This window comes from Polypterus senegalus, chromosome 9, assembly GCF_016835505.1.
Source record: "Polypterus senegalus isolate Bchr_013 chromosome 9, ASM1683550v1, whole genome shotgun sequence".
Lineage (NCBI taxonomy): Eukaryota > Metazoa > Chordata > Cladistia > Polypteriformes > Polypteridae > Polypterus > Polypterus senegalus.
Window position 1 is genome coordinate 29,820,176 of NC_053162.1, and position 27,032 is coordinate 29,847,207.

The 27,032-nt window shown below is 39.0% G+C and overlaps 1 protein-coding gene across 1 annotated transcript in view; it reads right to left on the bottom strand.

Moving 5' to 3' along the window:
- The window catches only part of LOC120535455, a 135,079-nt gene extending 117,933 nt beyond the window's left edge, over positions 1-17,146 (bottom strand). Inside the window, exons 1-4 of the mRNA XM_039763332.1 lie at positions 17,100-17,146; positions 12,199-12,348; positions 5,221-5,496; positions 3,110-3,261 (exon numbers count right to left, since the gene is read on the bottom strand). Coding sequence (XP_039619266.1) covers positions 3,110-3,261; positions 5,221-5,496; positions 12,199-12,274 — 504 coding nt within the window. The 5' untranslated portion in view covers positions 12,275-12,348; positions 17,100-17,146. The remainder of the gene's footprint in view (positions 1-3,109; positions 3,262-5,220; positions 5,497-12,198; positions 12,349-17,099) is intronic.
- Between the last annotated feature and the right edge of the window lie 9,886 nt (positions 17,147-27,032).

Genomic DNA, 27,032 nt, shown 5'->3' on the forward strand with positions numbered 1-27,032 from the left:
ATGCAGACAGAGGCCATTTATCTGTTCTCATCCTCTTAGATCTAAGTGCCGCATTTGACACCATTGATCATAATATTCTTAGAAATTGCTTTAGTCAATGGGTGGGCCTCTCTGGCAGTGTCTTAAATTGGTTTGAAACCTACCTGACAGGGAGATAATTCTTTGTTAGTTGTGGTAATTACAACTCGAAGACACATGATATCCGATACGGTGTTCCACAAGGCTCTATCCTGGGTCCGCTGTTATTCTCAATCTACATGCTTCCGTTAGGTCAGATTATCTCAGGGCACAACGTGAGCTACCACAGCTATGCTGATGACACACAGCTGTACTTATCAATAGCACCTGATGACCCGATTCTCTTGATTCACTAACACAATGTCTGACTTGTATCTCAGAATGGATGAATAGTAACTTTCTCAAGTTAAATAAAGAGAAAACTGAAATCTTAGTGATTGGCAATAATGGATACAATGAGGCTATTAGAAATAAACTGGATACATTAGGATTAAAAGTCAAGACGGAGATAAAAAGCTTAGGGGTAACTGTTGACTGTAATCTAAATTTTAAATCGCATATTAATCAGATCACTTTTTCACCTAAGAAACATAGCAAAAGTTAGACCTCTTATATCTTTGAAAGATGCTGAGAAATTAGTTCACGCATTTGTTTTCAGTCGACTAGATTACTGTAACGCACTCCTCTCAGGACTACCCAAAAAAGACATAATTCGGTTGCAACGAGTGCAGAATGCAGCTGCTAGAATCCTAACTAGGAAAAGAAAATCCAAACACATTTCTCCAGTTTTAATGTTACTACACAGATTACCTGTGTCATTCAGGATTGACTTTAAAATTTTGCTTATGGTTTTATAAAGCCTTTAAATAATCTCACCCCATCTTATATATCGGAATGTCTGACACCTTATATTCCAAATCGTAACCTTAGATCCTCAAATGAGTGTCTCCTTAGAATTCCAAGAACAAAGCTTAAAAGAAGTGGTGAGGCGGCCTTCTGCTGCTATGCACCTAAAATCTGGAATAGCCTGCCAATAGGAATTCGCCAGGTTAGTACAGTAGAGCACTTTAAAAAACTGCTGAAAACACATTACTTTAACATGGCCTTTTTATAAGTTCAATTTAACTTAATTTAACTTAATCCTGATACTCTGTATGTTCAATTCATCATAATAACTATTCATGGTGACTCTAAAATCCGTACTGACCCCTACTCTCTTCTGTTTCTTTTTCCGGTTTCTTTGTGGTGGTGGCCTGCGCCACCTCCACCTACTCAAAGCATCATGATGCTCCAACAATGATGGATGGATTAAAAGGCAGAAGTCTACGTGACCATCATCATCAAGTCCTTCTGTGAGAACCCTAAATCCAAAGAGGACTGTTTCATTTATGTTAGGTAGAATGCCCAGAGGGGACTGGGCAGTCTAATGGTCTGAAATTTTATTTTTTTCTCCAGCCGTCTGGAGTTATTTTTTTGTTTTATCTGTACCCCCTGGCCATTGGACCTTACTCTTATTCTATGTTAATTAATGTTGACTTATTTTGTTTTTTTATTCTGTCTTTTATTTTTCTATTCTTTATTATGTAAAGCACTTTGAGCTACTGTTTGTATGAAAATGTGCTATATAAATAAAAGTTGTTGTTGTTGTTGTTGTGTGCACATGTGTTAATTTTCACGCTGACCGGGATTTATGTAGTGGAAGAACATGGAAGTTGGCATTCGCACAGATTTATGCATCTGGATTTTTTGTGCGTACGTACATTTCCGGTTTTGTCCGTACGCCATGTTATAGTGTGAATTCTTCGCATGGCGTTATGCATGAGGCCCCGGGACCAGGAGCTTAAAAGCAGCTGCACTTTCTGCTATGCCACTGTGCCCTCCACCATCAACCTGCACTAGCCAATGTACCACCATGCCTACCACCTTTGGCATGTTGCAGAGAACAGTTGCTTGAATTTAGTCAATGTGTGTCTTTCTTCTCTAACCAGCTTGTTATAAGCCAAAACAAAATTAAAGTCAGACAAAAGGAGGACACAACATCACCCTATAGAAAGTAAACCATTTTATTCAGCCTTCAGATAATTCAAAATGCTGCTCCAAGAATTTTACAGCATCCAGAAAAAATGAACGCATAACTCCAGTTATCAAGATCAGCTTCCAGTTAACCTTAGGGCTGGTTTCAAAATCCCTCCTTTAACATATAAAGACTTAAAGACCCTACTTACTTATCTGAACTTATCATTATTTACAAACCAGAGTGCACATTAAGACCTCAAGATGCCAGACTACTTAAGATTCCAATAATTGATAAAATAACAGTGGATGGTTGAGCTTTTAGTTAGAGGGCCCTGAAACTATGGAAGGATCTTCCTGCTAATATAGGAAATGCCCCTCCAGTCTCAGCTTATAAATCCTGGCTGAAGATGCATAACTTCAGGTTAGCATACCCTGACTAGAGCTGCTGACTAGCTGTGCATTCTGCATCTCTGTTTGTTAGTCATCTTGTACTAAAATATAAGTAATACAATATTTATAATTCGTTACTAATGCCCTCACCACTCTCTCTACCCCAGTCATTCCATAATCTTGGCGTCCCAACTGTGCAGGGTCCCTGGCCATCCATGACAGAGAATTGGAAACATAAGATGGAAAGTTTGTCTCATTAGATTGGACAGCCAGCACAGACTCCACTATAGAAAACCCAGGAGCAGGTAGGTGGCAAACTGGCTGAGGTCTCCAGGATTGTGACTTTATTTTTGGCTTACACGCTTTGCAATTTTAATGTCCTCCATTGTCAACTGACTATAGCTCATCAATTAATTAATGGACAGATATTTGTTGGTGTCTGTTTATGTTTAATCAGTTTCTGCCTTGTTCTCTGTGTATTAACAAATCTGTATTTACATGCGTACCAGTTCTGTATTTAGTAATGAGTATAATCTCTACTTGTATTTTAACTGAGAATTGCTCAAAATGCGCTACGCTTGCACTCAATGAAGAGCGTTATACAAAAATAAGTTGTAATATAACCGTTTTAACTTGGCCCCCATTAGTGTCCATTGTTTCAGATATGAAGATGTCTTACTGTTACCTGAATCTGCACTCCTTTAGTATAGCATTCTCCATCCTTCTGCCACATGATTAGACTTGCAGGGCGACCATCACCAGACACACATTCGAGTGACACATTTTGGCCTAAGACTGCAGTCTGTGATGTCGGACCATAAAGCACAGGGTCCATATCTATAAAGAAAAGAGTTTCTTTATTTACATAAATGTAGAGAATAGCATAGCACTTCACTGACATAACATAATATTCTTAAACTTGCTTATCCAAATTTAGTATCACCCGAGCCTATCCCAGAAACGTGAGGTGTAAAGCAGTAATGGACTCTGGACAGGGTGCCACTCAATTGCACAGCTCACTCATACACATCCATGGCCAATATGGAATGGCAATTGGCCTAACAAGTACATCTGGTCAAGTGTGGGTGGAAAACGAGGGTCCATGAAGTCAGACTGCACACCAACAATAACTACCATTTGTGGGGGCTAAGCCCAGGTCCCTGGATCTGTGAGACAGGAGTACTAACCACTGCCCTACCCAGACTCTTTGAACTGTTTCAGTCATTTTTACAGCTTTATTTTTATCCTTTTCCCCTATATAAGACTCCAATACGTTTTTGCCTCTTCTGTGTCTTTCTAGTAGCTACCATGCATCTGCACTGTATATATGAATTTTTGCCTTAGCTATAAAATTTAATTTCAAAAAGATACAGAAGTCAATTACATAACACTTAAAATACACCAGAAAAACCTCAAAGTCGCCCTTCCATCCATTTTCTAGCTCATCCATGTTGTATCCAGTTCACTGTCAAGGACACCTGGTGCCTACCCTGCCAACAATTGGACACAAGGTGGACAACAACCCCAGAAAGGATGTCAGTACATTGCAGGGGACTCGCCATCATTCATTCCATGCCAGTTTAGAGCTGGCAAAAAGCACAAATATATTAAATAAATGCTAAGCAACACCCTCCTGTGAATTTGCCTGATCTTTGAGGAAACTGTGATTCTTCCTAAAGCAGAAAGGATTTGCCTAAAAAGGACATTGGACCAGTATGTGGTGCATCAGGCTTGTGAAAGGCTGCTTGGGTATATAAAATGATTAGTGTGTATATTTACATAAGTCCAAATATCTGAGCATAATGGAGATCTTTCTTTAAGTTCAGTTTATTCTTGCATAGCACACTTTTGTTTCTAAGGACCATACAATGTTTTAAGGCTTAATTGGTGTCACAAAAATGAAGCATTTTAATATCAAATGTGACAGTTCATGTGTTTACACACTTGTACTGGATTTCAAAACGTGTTCTCAACCTTTAAATACATTGAACCTTTCCAAAATATCTCTGATATGCTACTTATTTATTGAAGGACATTATCATGGTTTGCTTTTTATTATTTTTATTTTAGGTATTTTTAAGTATTCCATTTCGCTGCTGATACTAATACTGTATATGAAATGATACAAACTATAATAAAATAAAAGTTTGTATGGCTCTTTCCAGCTATACAATACCCACATCCTGCTTTAGTCATCCATTTTCCGAGCTTGACTGGATAACTGATGTGTGTATTATGTGACATGCGTTAAAATGAGATTTATTTTTCCCGAAGGACAATTTTAATATTGTTTAGCTTGTATTATATCATAATTTTTTTTTATTTTCATTCTACATGAAGACATGTCTACTACTTAGTTCTGGTAAACTGGAGCCAATCATGTCAACATAAGACACAAAGTAGGAGCCGGCCCAGGCTGCAGCACCAGTCCATCATGGAACACACTTATTCACGCACCCAAACTTTATACATTCATCCCATTTTTTCCACCTGCTTTTTCTGTTTTTTGAATCGATGGGAAGTTACAGCTTAATAATAGGGCACACTATACCAGCTTACATAAATTGTACAACAGTAACTTGATGAAGGTAAACCAAATGGCCCAAAGAAAAACCCAGGTAGACACAGAGAACGGATGCAAATGTCACACAGGCAGCTGTAACCTGTGAGCCAGCTGTACTGACCTCTCTGCGCTTCCATCCAATATAATAAAACATCAGAGCGTGTGACAATCACAAATTAATTACATGCCGTCATACACAATAAAAGTGACCATGTCCTTGTTAAGTGACATACAGGCCTGGTAAATGGTGAAGGTAACATTAGCAGTGGTCATCCCTGAACTTGCTTGGCAGGTGTAGGTCCCGAGATCATTCATGTGCAAGCTGGGAAAAAACAGGGATCCATTGTTGGGCCGAATATGCTCCCAATCTGAGCCAGGCTGAGCCCCATCTTGGTGTCTGAACCAGTTGACGACAGCATCTCTGTGAAGGTTTGTGTCATACGCTACACACGAAATGACGAGTGGCTCATCTAAAAGGGCAACATGGTCAGCTGGCTGAGAGGTAAACACTGAAAAACAGAGCAAGAGTTCACATTAAAACAATGTAGTCTTGTTAGGACACATCGTACTGCTGTAGTACTAAGCATCTCTCTTGACCCCAGAAAGAATCAAGCTCCACCACAGATGGTCTATCCTCTTGTTCATTACGAATATAAAGAATGCTTTGACTTATTGTGAAAGTAAGCCAATGGATTTAACACGGAGACAGAAATTTTAATCTCTTATTCACACACGAAAACTAGATAATACCTGTGAAACAAAGAAAATCCAGTTTAATTATCAATGGTGCTGCAGAAAGCAAACCTAATGTAGTGTCTCCATTTCTCTCTTTTTACCCCAAAACAAAATCTTCAAGCGTCCTGTTGCTTGGATACCAATCTAAACACGAAGCAGAGGATGAGTGGAAAAAAAGCCTTTTGTCATTTCAACAAAACCAAAGAAAATGAATGAGAGACACAATCAGCTCTTGAGCACATAAATAAATATTCTGATCGGCTTAAGTTCCTCTTTAAAGTTCACTCACGACTAGCTAGGACATAAGCCTCTGTTTTGCCGAAAAAATTACCATTCCTTTTTTCAAACATATTCTCTTTTCCTTTGTTTTTAGAAGTTTCCCTAAGAAGCACCCACAGAAAATGTCTGCTCTTGAAGTTCCAATTTGTTAAAAAAAAAAAAAATTCAAATATAGCTGTGTGGAAGCATATGGAGAATTTCAAGGCCTTAAAGTATATTCAGACCTGCACCTATATTTACCAAACATCACAGAATTTCTCCTAGGAAGTGCAATAAAATGTCCAATTAGGATAAGAATTTACCTCACCTCAGAGTAGGACATGAGAAGAAATTATGAAGCATCCAACACCTACTCCTAGCTAGAAGTTGAAGTTTACATTTGAGAATGAATGACATCCTGATTTTACAGCACCCTGAGTCTCAAAATGGCACTCATTTTGTAGTTTGTCTAATACTAACACTAAGGCTTCACCATAAAGATAATAATAATAATACAAATAAATATTTGAATTAATAGTAGAAGAAGACGAAGAAGGAAAATATAATAAGGTAATACATTGCATTAAGCTGCATAAAATTAGACTTCATGTTATTTTGGAAGAATTAAGTGGATTGGACTGGCAAGCTTTGTTGGGCTGAATGGCCTGTTCTCGTCTAGGTTGTTCTAACATTTTCATGTTCTAATTGTTTTCATTTCACAACAAGAATAATACTGTAATGAAAGCAGTTCACTTTATAGGATAGGGAAACATCATACCAACTTATGTGGATATTGTAGAAAGGTAGAAACAGTAGAACATGTGATATTATGATGTCAGAGTTATAACGAGGATAAGAGCATTTTGGTAGAAAACCTCAGGGAAATGAAAATGAATCTTATTTTGGAAGATATTTTGTAGAAGAAATCAGGGTATGTATGCTATTGGTGTATAATTCAATTTCTGAAGGACACTAAGTTGAGTGAGAGAATACAGTATTGAGAACACACTCCATACCAGGTGGTGACGGTAATGCACCAAACTGTTGTTTGCCAATCACCATTAAAATAAGAACAAGAACAAGAATAAGCTTGGAGATGGAAATATCAAAACACATACATTGAATGAGACAAAGTCTGATAACAGGTAAGTTTATTGAACAGTATATCATCCACAGCCATACTTTCAGAAGAATTGCCTTCTTGCTGTTATGGCCTTGTAAAGTAAGAGTTAACAACATTAGCCACGGCTATTCCAGCACTGTTTCTGTAGTAGTGTTTGCTCTTTCTGTGTTCCTGACATCTTCCAGAATTGTGTGCTGTACCCTACTTATCTTCCACCTGCCTTCTTGAACCTCCCTGGGCTTGAAAAATGTAATACAAATGTTTCAGAGTTGATGGAATGCAGACGCTCAATGTACCTGTGTGACATTTCTCTGTCAATCGCCCGTCCAGCCCTGCTTAAACTTATGGTAATATACTGGCTTTTACAGTACAGTTTGCATCCATGACCACCCGTGTGTTGATACTGGGATATCTCTTTGCAATTCACGTATGTGGTCTCATCCATACTGGGGGCAATGATCTTTATGTGCGTGCCAATTTGCATGAATGCAGCTTGCTTTAACATTACCTCACCAGGGCCCTCATGTATAACGCAGTGCATAGAACTCCCACTATGACGTGACTTAAGCACAAAAGCGGAAATGTACTTACGCACAAAAACATCCAGATGCATAAATCTGTGCGTTCACCAGTTTCCACGTTCTTCTGCTACATAAATCCTGGTCAGTGTGGAAATTAACGCACGTGCACGTCCCTGCTGCCACTCCCCAACTCCTCCCAGAATTACGACTCTTTGAATATGCAAATCAATATAAATAGCCCTTAAGATCAGCGTTTTGTGAAAAGACAATGGCAAAACTATGAGGGATAATAGAATAATTTCAGCGAATGCCAAGTGGAGGCAAAGAAAAACATACTATTTGTTGATTTAAACAGTGGTATAAACAACAAAAGGAAGATGATCGAGTGACATAGAGTGTCTGAGAAACTCGAAAGCTCAAGTTCACAAAGTCACACAGTGCCTGAAATAAAAAAAGAAGTTTTCAGATATCAAAGTCACTGTGAAAAGGCGAGTCGTAGCCCACCATCTGATTGTCATATGAAAGCTTATTAGGGTACAAAGAAAAACAAAGGCACACAGTGTGAAAAAACCATGAAATGTCAACTTTAATCTCTAAATTTCCACTTTAATCACGTAGTTTATTTTGTCATTAAAGTAGAACATCATAAACTTCATCTTAAAATCATTTAATTCATACTAGTTTCTTAAATCCCATCGTAACTAAAGTAGCACGTTAAACACTTTGTTTTGTATTTGATCTTCTATGTGCTCTATGTGCTTCCGTGCTTCCGTTCTTTCTTTTCCTCCAACAGGATGCAGAATCCATTACATTTGTGATATTACAGCTCTCTGAATAATTAAAATACTGAGATGTATACGTGATATCGTTTTCATGATGATAGGAGTTAAAGCATGTTATTAAACATGGGAACACGGTGGTGCAGTGATTGTTAATGTCTTACGCAAGATGCTTGCCATGCCATGCGCGACCTTCGATGAAATGCTTTATTGCAGCAGTACTGTCTCTTTCAAATGTACTAACCTCCAATTCCAGTCCTTCCTTTTCTTTCTCCAAATACCCAATCGCCACACAATCAGCTCTGTAATAGATGTTAAGCCATATGTAAGCTTAGAACGCCGATTCTTCAAAACTTTTAAGGAACATTGAAATATCTTCGTAATGTTTAATTATTCTATCCATCTATCCTTCCAGTGTCGCACCAGCCACAGCAAGAATACACCGTGAGGCAGGAACAATCCGTGAACGAAACGCAAATTACTTGCTAGCGCTGCGGCACCGTGAAGTTAAAGTTAAAGTTTTATCTGTATAATATAATTAATATATTTTGCTGCATTTCATCTTAAAAATGATATCATTATCATCTGTAAATACGCGCTTTATAAAGTGGCTCAGGTTGTGCAATATTATAACTGTATCATAAGTACAATTACCTCACTGTAAACTTGCAAATACAAACAGTTCTACAAGGAGCACCTGATGGACTGATTGAGTGCGTTTATAGTTCTTCGGATGAAACTGTTTTTGAACCGCGAGGTCCGTACAGGAAAGGCTCTGAAGAGTTTGCCGTGTGAGAGCAGTTCAATAGACAGCATGGCTGAGGCAGCAAGTGCTTGATGCTGTATACTGATAATTCTCTTTCCGATCAGCTGCTGTAGATCTATGATTCACACTCAGATACAGTGATATAAATACTCCGAGTGGTGCAGTGAGAGTAATATGGAAAAATATGATCTGTTGTGGCAACCCTTAAAGGGAGCAGCTGAAAGAAGAAGAAGGTGCAGTGAGAGTAACAACGCTAAAGCAGCTATTGTATTTGGAATAGTTTGACCATTCTGTGGGCCATTATATTGTTACAGGTTAATTACAATCAGATGCATTAAACTAATAAACAATATGCGGTTAATTTCAGTGTATTTATAAAGCGCGTCAGGGATGTGGATCTGAAAAAGAAAGGGAAACCACACAGGAACAGTAGCACTGCTTTGACGCTTGGTGTCGCCAGTCTGCAAAACCAAGCGCAGATCTTGCGTACGACAGGGTATGAGCTACCGTGGAAATGTGCGTGGCTTTACACCAAACTTAAGTTTTATACATCGCGATTTGAACGTGGAAACATTCTTACGCAGTATTTCTGTGTGTACGCATCATTTATACATGAGGCCCCTGGAGTGGTGGGTATAAATCTGCATATTACCTCGCATGTTGTAAAGGCATTCAGGGTTTGGTGGAAAATTCAGTAAATGGTTGGTGGTGACAAATCTAAATCATCACTATTGTAAAGCTGCATGTTCCCCATAGCCAAAAAGCATTAAAATACTTTTATTTTAGGGGACAGCGCATGGTTTCTCTGTGTAAACGGAGCGATCACGTGATGTACAAGATTTGTTACAAATATTATAATCCATTATCCATCAAATTAGAATGTTTTTAGGAGTTCATTGTTGTTCAGCACTTTCAAAACATTCAGCGTTTCCTAGAATGTGTGTGCTAGTCTCTGCCTGAACACCATCTTCTGGCAGCTACTAGTGAGTTGCATACTTCGTACTTAGATCTTTTAGTTTTCTCAGATGCTTCATAATGACTTCCCCTTCAGTCTGTATGTGAAGTAACTTTTGTTTTAGAATCCACCATATTTACACAAATGTACAGTACCAGCATTTGTGAAGTATGATAATTTCCCAAAGGGCCTCCTCCAATTGTCATCGTATCATGCCTTCCCTATCTATTGATTTCAAAGAAGCATTTATTTTGAAACTTGTACATGAAATCTCTCGAGATTGTTGCAGACATACACTTCATTATGTCTGCCTAACCTTTCAATTTAATTGACTACTCAGTCAGTGACATGGTCACATGTGCAACTGGTGTCATTTAAAGCAGGTTGGCACATACGAGTTATTTGTGTGTGCAGTTTCAAAAGAGAATGAGAGTGATCTCACATGGAAATTTCAGCTGTTGGTTCAGGTCCACTCTCAAATTGCACTCGAACCCAGATGCCAGGACAAACAACTCCTTCTGGCTGATTTGTGCACTGGCTGCTTTATCTGATGAAGTGAATCTACAGCTGGAATGTTGACAGAATGGTCTTTGCATCCGTGTTCCTCCAAAATCTCTAATTTTTCAAAGGACTCATTCATAATGGTGTCGATACTGGCCGCACGCTGGGTAGTAATTCTCCTCTGTGCCATAGCAGAGATGTATGTTTCTGAGACTTGGGAGGGTGTTGTATGTGGATCTAACAAGGAAACTCAGTCTTGCCTGAGCAATCTTTCCCATGTCGGCTCATGTTACAGCCCTGCTGGTGATTGCTTTCCAATTTGCCCACCTCACTTGTTGCAATAATCTTTGTACCTCACATCCTCCAATCTGGTCACTTATGAAACCACCAACTGTTTCCTCTCCCCGTTTGTGGCTTTGGACCACATCTTGGAAACTCGACCCTACCTGAGCCCAGCCCTACCTGATTGTGACCACCCGATAATCTTTTATATTTTATTGTTGTACAACACTGAGCCTGTCCACGTAGACTCAAGGCCATAATTGCAGCTAATGGTGCTTCTACTACAGTAAATACTGACTTGAAGAAGGTGAATACTTATGTGATTGGTTATTTTGTGTTTTATATTTGTAATTAATCTAGATTACCTTTTAGAGATCGATTTTCACTTCGACATTTGTGTCAAAAAGCCAGATTAAATCCATTATGATTCAATGTAGTGTAACAATAAAATCTGAAAACTTCCCATTGGGTGAATACCTGTGATACACACTGTACTGTCAGCATTTTAAAGTTGCCATTATCTCTTCCAAGCATACCCGGAAAAGTCTTTATTAACATTATACAAACCAACTTGACAGCCTGAGTGGTCTATCGTAATTTTTTTGTGCTGTTATACAAAGGAGGAACAGCTTCCTCCTCTCCTCTTTAAAAAACTCTCAGTCCCACTCTGTGTTATGTTTGTCCTGTCAACTTGTGGCCATTTAAAAACTTTTATTAATTCTGGGGTGAGAGTTGACTCGGAAGTGCCGGTGACTATCAGGAAGTACTGCCCCCCAATGTCCGCTAATGACACTGCAATCATTATAGTGAACCTTTAAATGAATGTGCTGTGTAACCAACAAGCAATTTTCATGCATAATAATGGCTTTACTTCTGGCCATTTGAGGGCAGTTACAGTGGAGACAGAACCCATTAATGTCCAGAGACACACAATTGCAACTCTTTTATCACAATTCACCATTGCCTATGTCATTAACTATCAATGATCGTATTTCTCTTTTATTCCAAAACAACAAAAACCAAACCCCAGGAAAAACTTAACTATAAGTTGATCAGTAATTTTGATGTCAATAAATGAGTTTAACATCATACAAGTCGAATCTTTATAAATTTTGCTGAATTACAGTAAATGTTGTATTTGCATTTAAATGTACTTTACTATTTTATTTTAATTTTGAATTGTAACATACTATATATCTGATTTTTCGTCTATGAAGAATTATGGCCAATTTACACAATTCCTAGTTTTAGATACAAGGCAGAGCTTGACAAATTTTACTTTCAGTCTTACCCAGATCTGCCGAGCACATTTTTCGCCATATGGAGAGATGGAGAGTTAGGCTCCAGACGAGACAATGCAGGCCCATCCTCGTAGATCTGTAGCAGTTAATCCGACTGGCACCTCATGAGGTTGCAGAATTGAGGACAAAATTACTTTCATCTGCCAGAAGGAACAAGACCACCATTACTACAGACAGATCTCTGTGGGTGTTTACAACCTTTGGCTGTATTCCTCTGATGAGACACCATTTTATCATATAATTGACCTTTTCTTTTTTCTGTAATGAGAGTTTTTTTTTTTGTTTTGCTTTGCAACAAGTTTATCATTTTAAGCTGAATAAATTAGGCATGTTTGAAAATGGAGAGATGGATTGAATATAAGGAAATGTTTCATTAAATACTATCGACACCGTGGCATCTTACAGCACCCCTTAAAGAGACAGAAATACTATGGCACACACTTTCATCATTGGCATTTTATGACAACATCATAAGAAGCACATTCACGCAGAGACCCCTCCATTATTATGAAATATATTTAACACAGATGTCAGGCTCCCTCTCTTCACTTAGTTTTTATAAGTTATTTAGCTTAGTCTCTTAATTTCTTTCCTCTCATGTTTACTCCTGTGCTTGAACTCAACCTTAATTTACTTCAACTTCTGTTTTCCTCAGATTTATCTGTGACATGCCCTACTCAAAAGAGCAGAATTAATCTCAGTACAACATTTGGAATCTCATTACACTCAATGAGCAGTGTCATGGGGCATACATATTAAGAGTTTTTTTAGTTTATTAAATCAAACTGATATTATTTAATTTGTGTGTTTTGTTTCAGACAGGATGTAGCTCTTAAGTGAATAAGCTCTATACTCTATATGTTCAATTTCCTCAAAATAACTATTCATGGTGGCTCTAAAATCGGTACTGACCCCTACTCTCTTTTCTGTTTCTTTTTCCGGTTTCCTTGTGGTGATGGCCTGTGCCACCACCACCTACTCAAAGCTTCATGATGCTCCAACAATGATGGATGGATTAAAAGGAAGAAGTCTACGTGACCATCATCATCATCAAGCCCTTCCGTGAGAATCCTAAATCCAAAGAGGACTGTTTCATTTATGTTAGGTAGAATACCCAGAGGGGACTGGGCGGTCTCATGGTCTGGAATCCCTACAGATTTTATTTTTTTCTCCAGCCGTCTGGAGTTTTTTTTTGTTTTTTCTGTCCCCCCTGGCCATTGAACCTTACTCTTATTCAATGTTAATGTTGATTTATTTTGTTTTATAATTGTGTCTTTCATTTTTCTATTATTTAATATGTAAAGCACTTTGAGCTCCTGTTTGTATGAAAATGTGCTATATAAATAAATGTTGTTGTTGTTGTTGTTGTTGTTGATAAGCTGTGTGACTGAAACTATAGTTATACTGTAGGACTTAGAAGGGAAAGCTAGCATTACTATTAATTGTGGGCACTTAACCAAGAGTTCATCCAAAAGCCATAAAGAATGTTAAATACAGGCAGAGGGCAAGAAGTGCTGACAGGTGGTTTAGCTCAATGGTGACATCACACTATCATGTGAGGTCGTGTCACTTTTCTAATCCACTTAGCACTAAACAGGGTCACACACAGGGGATGCTGGAGCTTATCCCAGCTAACATGGGGCACCAGTAAAACCTGGACACATTTGCCAGTCCATCACAGGGTGAACAAACACACATATCCATACACCAGGGCCAATTGAGCATGCACCACATGCACTAGGAAACAAACCAGAGCAACTGAAGAAACCCACGCAGGCGCAGGGAGAACATGCAGACTCCACACAGGGAGTACCCAGGATGGGAGACCGGGTCTTCTTACTGCGTGGAAGAAGCGTTACCACTGAGCCACTGTGCTGTCCCAAGTGCGAGAATCCACTAGACCATCGGTTAAACAAATTGAAGGGAATAAAAAGATATTTTAACACAGCATTGAATTCTGCAATGTAAATATACTTGCTCTCTTCACTCTGCTCTCTACACTGCTCTCTTCACCACCACTCCTCCCAGCAAGCGTAAGGTGAAGTTTAACAGTTGCAGGCCTGATTTCAACAATCTTAGATGAGTGGATGAATGGAGCCACTTTATTATACAGACTACATTTACACATACAAGGAAAATGACATAGATTCAATTAGATTAGATTAGATTAGATTAGATTAGATTAGATTAGATTAGATTAGATTAGATTAGATTAGATTAGATTAGATTAGATAATGTTTATTATTTCCAAGGGGAAATTCAGAAGCATTCAGCAGCAGAAAAATAAAAAAACAAGGATACAGACTCACAGGACAGATAATACAACCAACCAATTAATTAATCAATTATTTAATTAATTTATATTGTTTCAGAATGAATTTAGAGTACATTGGGAGGAAGCATTGAATTGTCTGATAGCAGTGGACAAAAGTATTTTAATACATTCTGCTTTATCTTGGCACAGGAGAGTGGCAGCATATTTCATGTTGATTAGACATGCAAATAAGAATGTCACTGTACTCACTACACAACAATACAACTACTAATATTATTTAAATGTTTACCATCATTAAGATCTTTCTGGAGGTGGGAGTCTCATAGAACTGAAGACAGAAGCCTTCAGAACAGAAATAATTTAAATCCACATGAACCAAAGAGGGTCTTGGGACAGTGACTTCAGATTACAGCGCCAATTAAAGAGAGTTATAAGTGAAAATTGAATTCATAGAACTTATTTCACAAAATGGCATTAAAACAGAAAGAGACATCTTAATGCAGCAGTCTAAAACCTGCTTAATCTAAATTAGGGGTGCAGACCTCCCAGCCACCTCAAGCACAAGGTGCTTTAAAATTAACTTGCAACAAAACTAAACTCCTGCAATTTGGCACTAAAGCGCTGCTTAAGAAAATGAGCTACTTTTCAGTCACTCTTGACGGTGATCTCATCAGACCTTCTTCTGATGCAAGGAATCTTGGTGTCATTTTTGATTCCTCCCTTTCTTATTCCGTCCACATAAACCACATCAAGAAACTTTCTTACTTTCACCTCCGTAAAACATATCCCATGTTCGCTCATTCCTCTCCTTTTCTAATGCTGAGAAACTTGTCCGTGCATTTATCACATTCTGCATCGATTATTGTAACTCGCTGCTGGCAGGTGCTCCTTCTAATCTTATATCACAGCTCCAGTTGATTCAAAAATCTGCTGCAAGAGTCCTAACATGAACCAGCAACAGTAAGCACATCACACCCACCCTGTGTCGCCTTCACTGGCTCCCTGTGTCTTACAGGATTGAATATAATATTCTATTAATAACCTACAAAGCTTTAAATGGCCTGGCACCGGACTACATCAGTGACCTTCTAAATCTCTTTGCTCCTGTTCACCTACTAAGGTCCTCTGATTCTGGTAATCTTGCTGTGCCCCACACTAACTTGCACTCTATGGGTGACAGGGCCTTCAGCTGTATAGTGCCCACACTTCGGAATGACATCCCGGCATTAATTAGATCAGCTGACTCCATTCATTCTTTTTAAAAACAACTTAAAACTCATCTATTCAGGAAGGCTTTTAACTTAACTTAACATTCTGGCCTTTCTTTCAGTTTACCTCTCTGTCCCGGTGCTCAGGATGTTTTGTGTGTCTGTTATATCACAAATTAGGTTATTTGTTAGGTTTTTCTTTTAGTATTGAATTTAGTATTTTACTCGGTTTATTGTTCTTTATTCTATTTAATGCTTTGTTATCTGTTTCATTGTTCTACTTAGGAAAACATTTGTATCCAATGTTACATACTATATACCCTGCTTTTCTAAGACCCTGTGAAGTGAATTGAGCATGGGAAAGGCGCTATATAAATAAAATGTATTATTATTATTATTAAGAATGGATTAGGCACCAGCTAATCAAAGACCACATTCACTCACAAGGGGTCAATTAACCTAACACTCTTCTCTTTGGGGAGGGGGGTCTACGGGAAGAACATGTAGACACCACACAGACAATATTCAAACGCAGAATGCTAAGTCTGTGAGATGTCAAGGCTTTGTTAATTTAGAAGAACAGTTGGATATGAGCAGTTCAATTACTTTAAACCCCGACCTTGTTATCATTTGGATTATGTAGAACACATTCACTTTCACAGAAGCTGGAAGAGTTCATTTCTGTCTGTTTTAACATGTTATATAATGTTTACCCAGTTTTTATACAAGTAATCACAAAGAATTGAAAGCTGCTTTCTTCAGCTTTAGTGCAGCACACTTCTGATATGATAAAAATGTGAAACATCCTGAGGTGCTTCCCGTTCACAGGGCATATTTTGGCAAGAAAGCACTCTGAAGTAGAATCTGCAATGAAGCAATAATACAACTCAGAATTCAAAGCTTATTTCATTTTGGGTAAAGACAGCCTTTCGTTAAAAAACAAGGCGGATCGATAAGAAGTGCCCATTTCCTCCAAAGCAAGGCATATCCTTATACTCTGAACACTCCTCCTTTTGTCGAAAACACATCATACAGTATGTCAGCTCTACAGCCAATAAGAGTGATGTGCAGCTTTGGCTCAGACTACCACCAGAATTTAATTTCACATAGCAGTGGACCATTGACTTGGATTCACCTGAAGCCTTGCACTTCATTCAGAAACAAGACAAATTTAAAGCCAGACTGATGAAGATGGATACACAAATGGATAAATCAAGTTTTTTAAAATTCAAAATTAGAAACTAAAGCAAAGGGCTTGTGATTGCAAACTAGTGGAAATAGAAGGCTATGAAATTAGTTATCATGAGTCAAAGCAACACCCACTGCCAACACACTTCCTTTGTGCCATTTGAAGACAGAAGTCACTCTGCTGATGGATGTTGCCCAGCCTAGAGGTCACGACACATACCTGACTTGTGACAAGAAGAACACTGAAGAAGATACGTTGGGAAAGGCCTCCACATCCCACGTATTGTCCTCATCTAAAAGGAAGTAACTCCCATCTGTTCCTTCTTCTCGAAAAAGTCCTAAGAGGAAGAAATATTGTCAAATTTTCACTTTGACATTAAAGAGTATTTTCTGCATCAAAAAAGCCAACTTAAATCCTCTGAGATTCAATGTTGAATAATAATAATAAAATCTGAAAACTTCTATGGGGGATGAATACTTGTAGTTACTATATTTAGTTCAATAACCACAAAGATTTTTTTAAAGGGTGTAACTGTTGGACAGCATGGACAGGCATCCCAGCCAGGTTGCTTGTCCCTTTCCTAGTCGGGAGGCCATAATAGAAGGGCAGAGAGAGGCTGCTTCCTTGGGCCATGTACTCCCCCTGTACACCAGGTGGCAGCATCCCTCTGGTGGAACTCCTATTCGTAACCCAGAAGGGAATATTGGGAGCTGTAATCCTGAGAGGCAGCCCTGTTGGGGTACTTGGGTGCCACCAGGGGAGCTGCAGAGGAACATTGGGCATACTTTAGGGAATTTCTGCCTGGACTGAAAGAGCTTCTAATGTGCAATTCTTTGACCCGAGAAGTACTTCCGGGTCTGCCATAAAAGACACCACCTTAACTGCACCAGAGAGTCACAGTCAGAGGGGAGCAGATGACACTCATGGAGGAGAGGTGGGAGGTGATGGAGGGTGACTAATTGTGTTTAATTTATTGTGCCAGACTGATTGAATCTTGATGTAAAATTCTGACCTGGAAAACCAAAAGAAATATAACCAACCAATTGTATCATAAATTTTGCCTTGGATAAAGATGTCAGCCAAATAAGCAAATGTAATGTAAACTACCATTTATTTTACCTGGAATTGTGTTTAGTTGAATTGTGTCTGGTGTAGGGGCTCTGGGCCACCCCCAGGATGTCACAAGGGATACAATGCTATAAGGATATAATGAGCAATGACAGGTAACAAAGCCCATCCAGCATTGATAAAGTTGGGTGGCTAAGATAACACAGTCTGCGCCTACGTGGACCATTTGCTTCAACTGCCATTTACTTCTACAGAGCCAAGCTTGCTGCATTTGCTTCCCAAAGCCTTCAGAGAATTTCAAAAGATGTGCTGCTTAACAAAAAACTGGCCTACCAGATTTGGACTGCAACCAACTAGGATTTAGCGCTTTACCATCTCATTACTCCTACATACTGGATAATGTTATTCATTACTTTTATAATCAATTGCACAGTGAATAGAGCGCTTGACTAAAGAGGAAGACATGATTTATAATATGGTGCTAAATGACCACTTAAGGCAATGAATCATCAGGCAAAAGTCTAGCGCTGGGTGGGAGTAAATTATTACAAGGCCATTATTATCAGATGAATAAAAAGAGAGAAATGTCTTGATTTTTACAGGTAACCCGATTGAAGCATATTTTATTAATATTGATAAGACTGCCAAATGACTCATCTTCAATCTGCATTCATTTCATACTTGATTTAGTTGCCAGCTCTTTATCACAAACAATATTTTGTGAGAGTGTCACTCTTCTGCATAGTAAATGCGTTTGCTCATATCAGTGAACTAAAAAAAAATACTATTTTAAATTTAATAGCCCATCTCATCATGTAATCAAAGTGCTCATAATGATCAATCTCCTGATTCAATGTATTCCATAGTGTAGTGGCAAGAGTTTCTGCTCCATGATCCCAGATTTTGGACTTTTTTAGTGGAAGTTTATTTTATTCATATTTTAATGTGATTTTCTCATTGCTTTATTCATTTTGTTACACCTTATGTTTATATCGGTAACTACATTTTGTGAAACACAGAGATGCTAAAAAGCCTTTTGGGTTTGACTCATCGTTGTTACAGGTGATTACATCTTTTCCTGAAACCATTGCAGACTTTAAATCTAATAGCTGCTGGATCAGTGTCTACCTCTGACTCAGTGCAGGACTCTGAATGATTCACTAACACCACATGATGGCCAATGTTATAAAAGAAACAGAGAATACATTAAAAACGGTTTTAACAAACAGGCTGTGAAGATGATTAACCAGGCAATGCTGTTACGCCTTCCTAGTTGGTCATCCATAGACTGACGCCATGTGGAAGAAACCAGCAAACTTTATGTGGTAGTGGCTAAAAGAGATGGGGTCAGATGAAGAGTCTAAGACATGGCCATTGGTCCTCTTACAGGTCCTGGTCTCCCTGACTGAAGGCAGAAAAAGAAACATGTAAATGACAATGTCCATCAAAACCTTTTCAGTGTCTCTGTTAAACTGGAGCACAATAGTAATGTTGATGTCATCTTAATTAGAGTTGCCAGCCACACAGAAGTATAATGATAATAATAACACTGCCCCGATCACAGGCTCGTGGAATTGTAGGAACACTTTAACGAACCCCCTTGATTGGCCTCATTCTCATTTTGAGTGAATGCCAAATGCGCAGAACTAACATTTTCTGACTATTTCATTAATAGGCTCGCACATCACAGTCTAAAAAACTATAAAATCCCAAACTCTCTCTTCCCCTCTCTTTTTCCATAAAGAGATGACTAGCAGGATCATGTGAAAACACCTTGGTTCTATGTAAGGCACAATCATAATTGTTACACAACAACTTGTCTCTGTGCTTCCACAATCGCACTTTCTTCTCTACTAGGACTTTCCATCTTTCAGTTTCCATTGTAACAAGACGAGACTTCAGACATGGGAAACGTTTGGGGCAGCCACCCGTATAATATGTTCCTGGCTGCAAAAGTAAAGAATTGTAAGACCAGAGTAGTTTACAAGACTGAGTCCAAAACAGAACTGAATTCCATAGGAAGGGAGTGAGGCTTTATAGGGAGTCTGGGGGAAGTGATGTCATCCTCGGGACCAGAAGTGATGTCGTCCTCGGGGCAGGAAGTGACGTGTCCCGAGTTGAGGCAATGGTTCCTGGTGGGATCTCCCAGGAAAGGTCTGCAGGGGACTTAGAAAGAGAGTTAGTGTACCCTGCCGCCCCCTGGGCAGATGTGTTACCGTTATTCTTTAAGCCCTTCAGCTGCCTCCTATTTGCACGTGTGTAACACCATCCATTTTGTGAGTTTCAGGTAAGCCTTAGTCACCATTGCCACATCTTTAAACTTTGCATCATTCCAAGGCAGGCTGGTTTTAGTGATTTTTATCTGAGTAACTTTGATATTCCTGACTTCCAGAATGTGTTTGTAGCTGGAATATCGTGAAAAAATTGGTGGATTACTGTGAGATTACATCTCTGCAGTGGTTCCATCATCCTTTATAACCTTGGAGGTGTTCTCTCTGTACTGCCAGAAGAAGTGACAGTAAAGGTAGAAAAGAGCAGAACTGGGGATTTAAATTGGCATTTTTGACACCGATAGTTTGCCAAGCTGATAGAGACCTGTGCAGACAGACTCAAGGCTGTCATCATGGCTGCCAAAGGTGCATCTATTAAATACTGACTTGAAGGGGGTGAATAATTAGAGGTCAGTTATTTTGTGTTCTGTGTTTGTAATTCATTTAGAACACTTTTTAGCCTGAGCACTCATCTTCACCTCCATCTCCATCTCCATCTCCACATGCACCTCTTGCCACCATTACTACTTTAACCTCCACTTATAACTTAACCTCCACCTCTACTGTATCTCCATTTCTACTTCCACCCCATCTTCATTGCCATCTCAACTTCCATCTCCATCTTGAACAGGACTTACTCCCCATTACCATGTGCATGTTCTTTCAATTACCTCCACCTCTACCTCATGCCTGATTTCAGTCTTCATCTCCTTATTCACCTCCATCACTATCTCTTTCTTTGATTTTCCACCTGTTCCCACCTCTACCTTAACCTCCATCTCCATTTTAACATCCATGGCTACCTCCCTTTCAATATACACCCTAATCTTCATCTGTTCCCACCTCTACCTTAACCTCCATCTCTGCCTCAACCCCCATCTCTATCTTCACTTGCATCCCCTCCTTTGTTCCCACCTGCACCGCTCTCTGTACTTTTATTTCCATCTCCATCACCATCTCAACTGCCATTTCCTTGTTCACCTCTGTCTCTGTCTATATTTAAATTTCTACCTCCATCTCCATTTAATCCTCCACATCCATGTCTACCTCAGCTCCTATTTCAGTCTTCAGTTGCATCTCTTCTTCAATTCCATTTGCATCTGCATTTATGCCTAAATTTAGTTTCTCTTTATTGTGGATAATAGCCCAGTAGTTGTATGCAGCTGATTGCTTTATATCAGGAGAGCCCACCTGTGATGTCTAACTAAAGTTGTAATCAGCAGTTATAAAGAATTTCATTCTTTCACGGCGCATTCATGTACATTAGTCATAATATTCATCCACTTCAGTAAAATGGTAAAGAAGAACATGTGAATGTTAGTTCAGTTTAATTAAAAAAGACCTCTTAGTGTTGATAACCAAAAGTGCAAGTATTATAAGGAATTTATAAAAAGTAAAATAATAAGAAGAAGAAGAATGTTGCCAGCTATTATTGTTAAAATGGCTGAACAAGGGACACCAAGGTGAATGTTTTGCTAACATTTTATGTGGACAGTTTCTAACTATTTATTCAATAAAATTAAGATAAGAAATTTCAGTTTGACTGAATGTGAGGAGTAGTTTATAAATTTGCCAACACATTAAGCATGACTCGTGGATTTAATTTTCAGCTTCTCAAAGACCTAAGTCCAAATACTCTCTGTTTCTTGGCTTTTGCCTTCTTGATTACCTGATGTTACTCTCCAGCTCTTCTGGCCATCCATTATCCTCCTGAAGCTAAGCGTGTTCAGGCCCAGCCAATACTTGGATGGGAGACCACCTAGGTAAAGCTTGGGTTGCTGTTGGAAGAGGTGTTGGCGAGGGGGTATTTACCCTGTGGTCTGAATGTGGATTGCAATGCCCCACTGCAGTGATGGGGACATTGTGCTGTGAATATGGCGCCATCCTTCAGATGAGATGTAAAACTGAGGACCTGATTCTCTGTGGTCATTAAAGAACACTGCGAATCTTTTGAAAAGAGTAGGGTGTATCCTAAATCCCAGGCTAAAACTACCAATCATGGCCTTGTCCATGCTGGCCTCCTAACCATCCCCTGTCTCACCCCTTCAGCACCTAACAGCTAATGTGCGGTACTGGCAGTATGAGCGTACTGGCGTAATAATGGCTGCCATTGCATCATCCAGGAGGGTGCTACACATTGATAGTCACTGTAGTCGTTCCTGTGTGTCTATGAAAAAAGCAGTGTGAAAAGCACCATATAAACATAATTATTATTATCATCATTACATAAGAAATTTGACAAATGAGAGGAGACCATTCACTCCATCAAGCCCGTTTGTTTCACTAATAGCTATTCTGTCCCAGTATCTCCTCCAGATTCTTCTTAATGGTTGTGAGGGTTTCTGCTTCAACTACATGACTCTGTGGTTTGTTCCAGAGTTCCACAACTCTTTGCGTATAGCAGTACTTCCTGGCTTCAGTCTTAAATGCATTTCCCCTTAAATTCCGGTGATGTTCTCTTAAGCTGAAAGAATATTACTGGGTCTACTTTATCAATGCCTGTGAGGATTTTAAATACCTGGATAAGATCCACATGCAGTCTCCTCTGTTTGAGACTCAAAAGGTTTAATTCTCGGAGTCTGTCACAGTACATGTCGTTAAGTCCCATGATGCATTTGGTTGCTCTCCTCTGCAAATCTTCGAGTGCTGCTATGTCTTTCTTGTGCCGTGGTGACCAGCACTGCACACAATACTCCAGATGCTGTCTTGCTAATGTGTTATATAGTTTGAGCATAGCATCCCTGACATTATTAAATTGAATTGGTTGAAGAAAGAGCACATCAGAGTCAAATATTGAAAAGGTCAAATACCATACACTTGTAAAATTATGTTTTCTTACCTGACAGTTTAATGGAAGCTACCACATCAGCCCATACACTGAAATGAAACAATTCAAAAACAACATTTACCCATTTTAGCAAACAATATTGAATAAGACCCTGTCTTTTTACATTATTATTATTTTATCATGAACAAGATCTGTTCCCAGAATGAATGTCTGATAGCTGAATAACAATTATATTGATGACATGTGCATAGTCTTTCAATGAACAGGCCAATTAGAAGTATCAAAAAATGGTAAAATGCAACAATGCGCTGTGTGCTTCACGTTATTTGCATGCTCCTTTTTATTATGAGCAGGCACAAAAGGGAACCACAATGTGTTGGGTCTTCAGAAGTGCACCTGAACTGATATGTGAAGGATTAGTCCCGTCGGCATACTAATTAAACATCACCCTGGAATTTATAGTTAATTAAAAACTTGCACTTCAATGAAAAATAATTACATCATTTAAACTCCTCTTACCTAATATATGTATGCACCTGTTACAGCCTGAAATTGTGACAAACAAAAAGGACACTTAAATGCAAACCACTTTTTTAAAAAATTAATTTCATCAGACTCTATTGTTTATTATAATGTAATAGAAATTGCGAAAAGTTGGCCTCACAAATCAGAGCCTAGGCCTCATTTTGCACTTCAGCAGATGATGGATATTAGAATGAACAGAGTTGAAGAGTTCTCAGAATAGGTAAAAACTGAAATAAAACATACCCTATGCTATCGATTGAATTTGCAGTTGTTTCATTTTGGTCATTTTAAAGATTAAATCAAATTTCAGCAGAGAGAGTGAACAGTTCCACTCCTACTGTTAGATATCAAAACATCATAATGGAGGATAACATACCGTATCTTCGAGGTTTGTTACCTCCAGATCTCATAAGATGGATGTGTGTTGGTGTGTAAATGAAAAAATATCATTCTGCCTTTATAGAAAATGTATATTTAGGAATCATTTAGCTTCAGGATTATTAAAACGTATGCATATATTTTTAAGTACTCGTAGCTTAAAGGCCATCATTTTATGTTTTCGCATAAGTTTAAAATGTCAGTAAGATAATGACAAGTCAAGGACACTGTGTACTCATCGTATTAGTAATACAGCTGTTGAGATTTTAATTCTTGGAAAGAACGAAGTAGGCCATTATTTTAGAAAATATGTATATTGTAACCACGGGGTATCAGAGAGCCCCAAACCACTAATACACTAAATAAAGCACACAATATATGAATAAAATAAAGGACTTTTATTCCTTCCAAAGCACCTTTCAACAGACTTCTTTCCAACAATCTGCTCCAAACACAATAACAATCACAGCAAAATCAATGAATCTTCCTCCTTTCATCCTCCAGCTGAGTGTTGTCGCTGTGTGGCAGTGGGCTCCTTTTTAAGCTGGACCCGGGAATACGTCAGGTGTCGTTCTGTCTCCTTATGGGCCATACACAAAGTAGAGTGGTCCTCCCCCGACAGCGCCCTCTATCCATCCCAAGGGACCTCTATAGGGCTGCACTTCCGGATGCCACCATCCTAGCACCTCTGTGGGTGTCCCGACTGGCTTCTCATAGGCAGACCACTGCCACCTAGTGCATGGGGGATGGAACCACTCCCAAGTTCCAGCTTCCACTGGTCCATCCATTATTTTATACCAGCTTCCCATCCAGGTAACAACCCATGCTCCTTCCTTATCCCACAATATATGGAGAGAATTAAATCTATATATCAATGATTTTTAATCAAATTAAAGTGAAATGTATTTATTATTAGCTAGCTTTAGGTTATATAACAATTATATAAGAAACAGTAGCATGAGGTGATGACAAGCCAAGGAAAGTATGTTTTATACGAAGACTAAGAAATGAGGACATTAGAGGATCAGCTCAGGTTGGACGGTCGATAGACAAAGTCAGAGAGGTGAGATTGAGTTAGTTTGGACATGTGCAGAGGAGAGATGCTGGGTATATTGGGAGAAGGATGCCAAGGATAGAGCTGCCAGGCAAGAGGAAAAGAGGAAGGCCTAAGAGAAGGTTTATGGATGTGATGAAAGAAGACATGCAGGCGATGAGTGTGACAGAACAAGACACAAAGGGCAGAAAGATATAGAAGAAGATGATCTGCTGTGGTGAACCCTAATGGGAGCAGCTGAAAATGGAAGAAGAATATAAATGCTGACAGGCAGAGATGCATGCAGAGGTAATGCATCTAAATGTTTGTAGATAGGAACTGTAGTCTTTCTTCTTGAGCCTAGGCCACAAATTTCACAGAAAGTAAAAGTGTTCTGTTGTATTAGGGTCTTTGGCTGACTAGACAGAGATTAGACAGAGCAAAATAATAGGCAGGAGAAGAAGGCTACACATGTATTCATGTATTATAGATAATGTTTTATCTTCAAATATTATAACTAGCACTATAAACAAAAAGCATATAGAACATGACTTTGCCAACCATACAACTTGTTAGTGCTAGACATGTAATTTCATGCAGTGCATAAACTTGTAGTTGTATTCAATTCTCTCCTTAGCCAGTTCATTGTCTGCCTAGGGCCAGGAAAACAAATGACTGCCAAGAGTGACATGATCTTCTCCTCCATGGATATAAAAATGGCAGAGAGATAGAGTATCCTTGGCATCCTTCTCCCAATATACCCAGCATCTCTCCTCTGCACATGTCCAAACTAACTCAATCTCACCTCTCTGACTTTGTCTATCAACCGTCCAACCTGAGCTGATCCTCTAATGTCCTCATTTCTAATCCTGTTCATCCTCGTCACACCCAATGCAAATCTTAGCATCTTTAACTCTGCTACCTCCAGCTCTGTCTCCTGCTTTCTGGTCAGTGCCACCGTCTCTAACCCATATAACATAGCTGGTCTCACTATCGTCCTGTAGACCTTCCCTTCCCCAAACTCCAGGCACAGCCTCACAGACAGTCCCAGTATAATAAATGGTTTATTATTACAATATACTGTACCTTACACAAAAGCTTTTGAAGTATAATAAATTCAGCAACACACAATTCTCCCCCTCTCTTTCCTCTTTTCCACACCTCTCAGGCAAGCTTTGTCCCCCTTCCTCCTAACTCCGACCCCCGAAGGATGATAGACAGCTCGATTTAATGTCAAACCAAGGAGTACTTCTGGTACTGGGGCATAGCCTGACAGAAGCACTTCTGGGTCAGAAGGTTTCCCCTGCAGCGCCCCCTGGCAGCACCCAAGGATCCCAACAGCATTGTCCCTCAGGACTACAACTCCCATATATCCGTGCAGGCATCCATACTGGGTCCACGCCAGCAGAGCACTGCTATCTATTAGACTGGGGGATGTACTTGCCTGAATGCATCAACTCCCCCACATTATCTATTAATTCATCCTTTTGTAAGGGATGTTGCTTCATTCCCATCCCAACTGGTTTATGCCACCTTCCATGCTGTCTTTCCATTATGGCATCCCAATCAGGAAATGGTCCAGCCCAGCACCCACAAACTTCAAGTTAAACTAGTAATTAGTACTGTTACAAACTTTCGAGTTGTAATCCATCTGTCCTCTCTGATGCGCACATCAGCACAATTAACCATGCCATAGTGACTGCTGTTGTTGGCCATCTGGAGCATGGTGAGTAGATGAGCTTGAACCCACAATTTGTAAAGCCTAATGACTAACAATACTTTCATCAACAGATTTGTCTCTCCATATATTTCTAACCTTCTACAAATGTTCATAATTAATTCCTTCTTTACTACAAGTTTTTTCTGTCCACCCTGGCCATCGGACCTTACTTATTCTATGTTAATTAATGTTGACTTATGTTTATTTTTTATTGTGTCTTCTATTTTTCTATTCATTTTGTAAAGCACTTTGAGCTACATTTTTTGTATGAATATGTGCTATATAAATAAATGTTGATTGATTGATTGATACAAGACGTTCAGTATTAGCCTGTTCCTTAAAATGCATACCATGACACAACAATAATAAA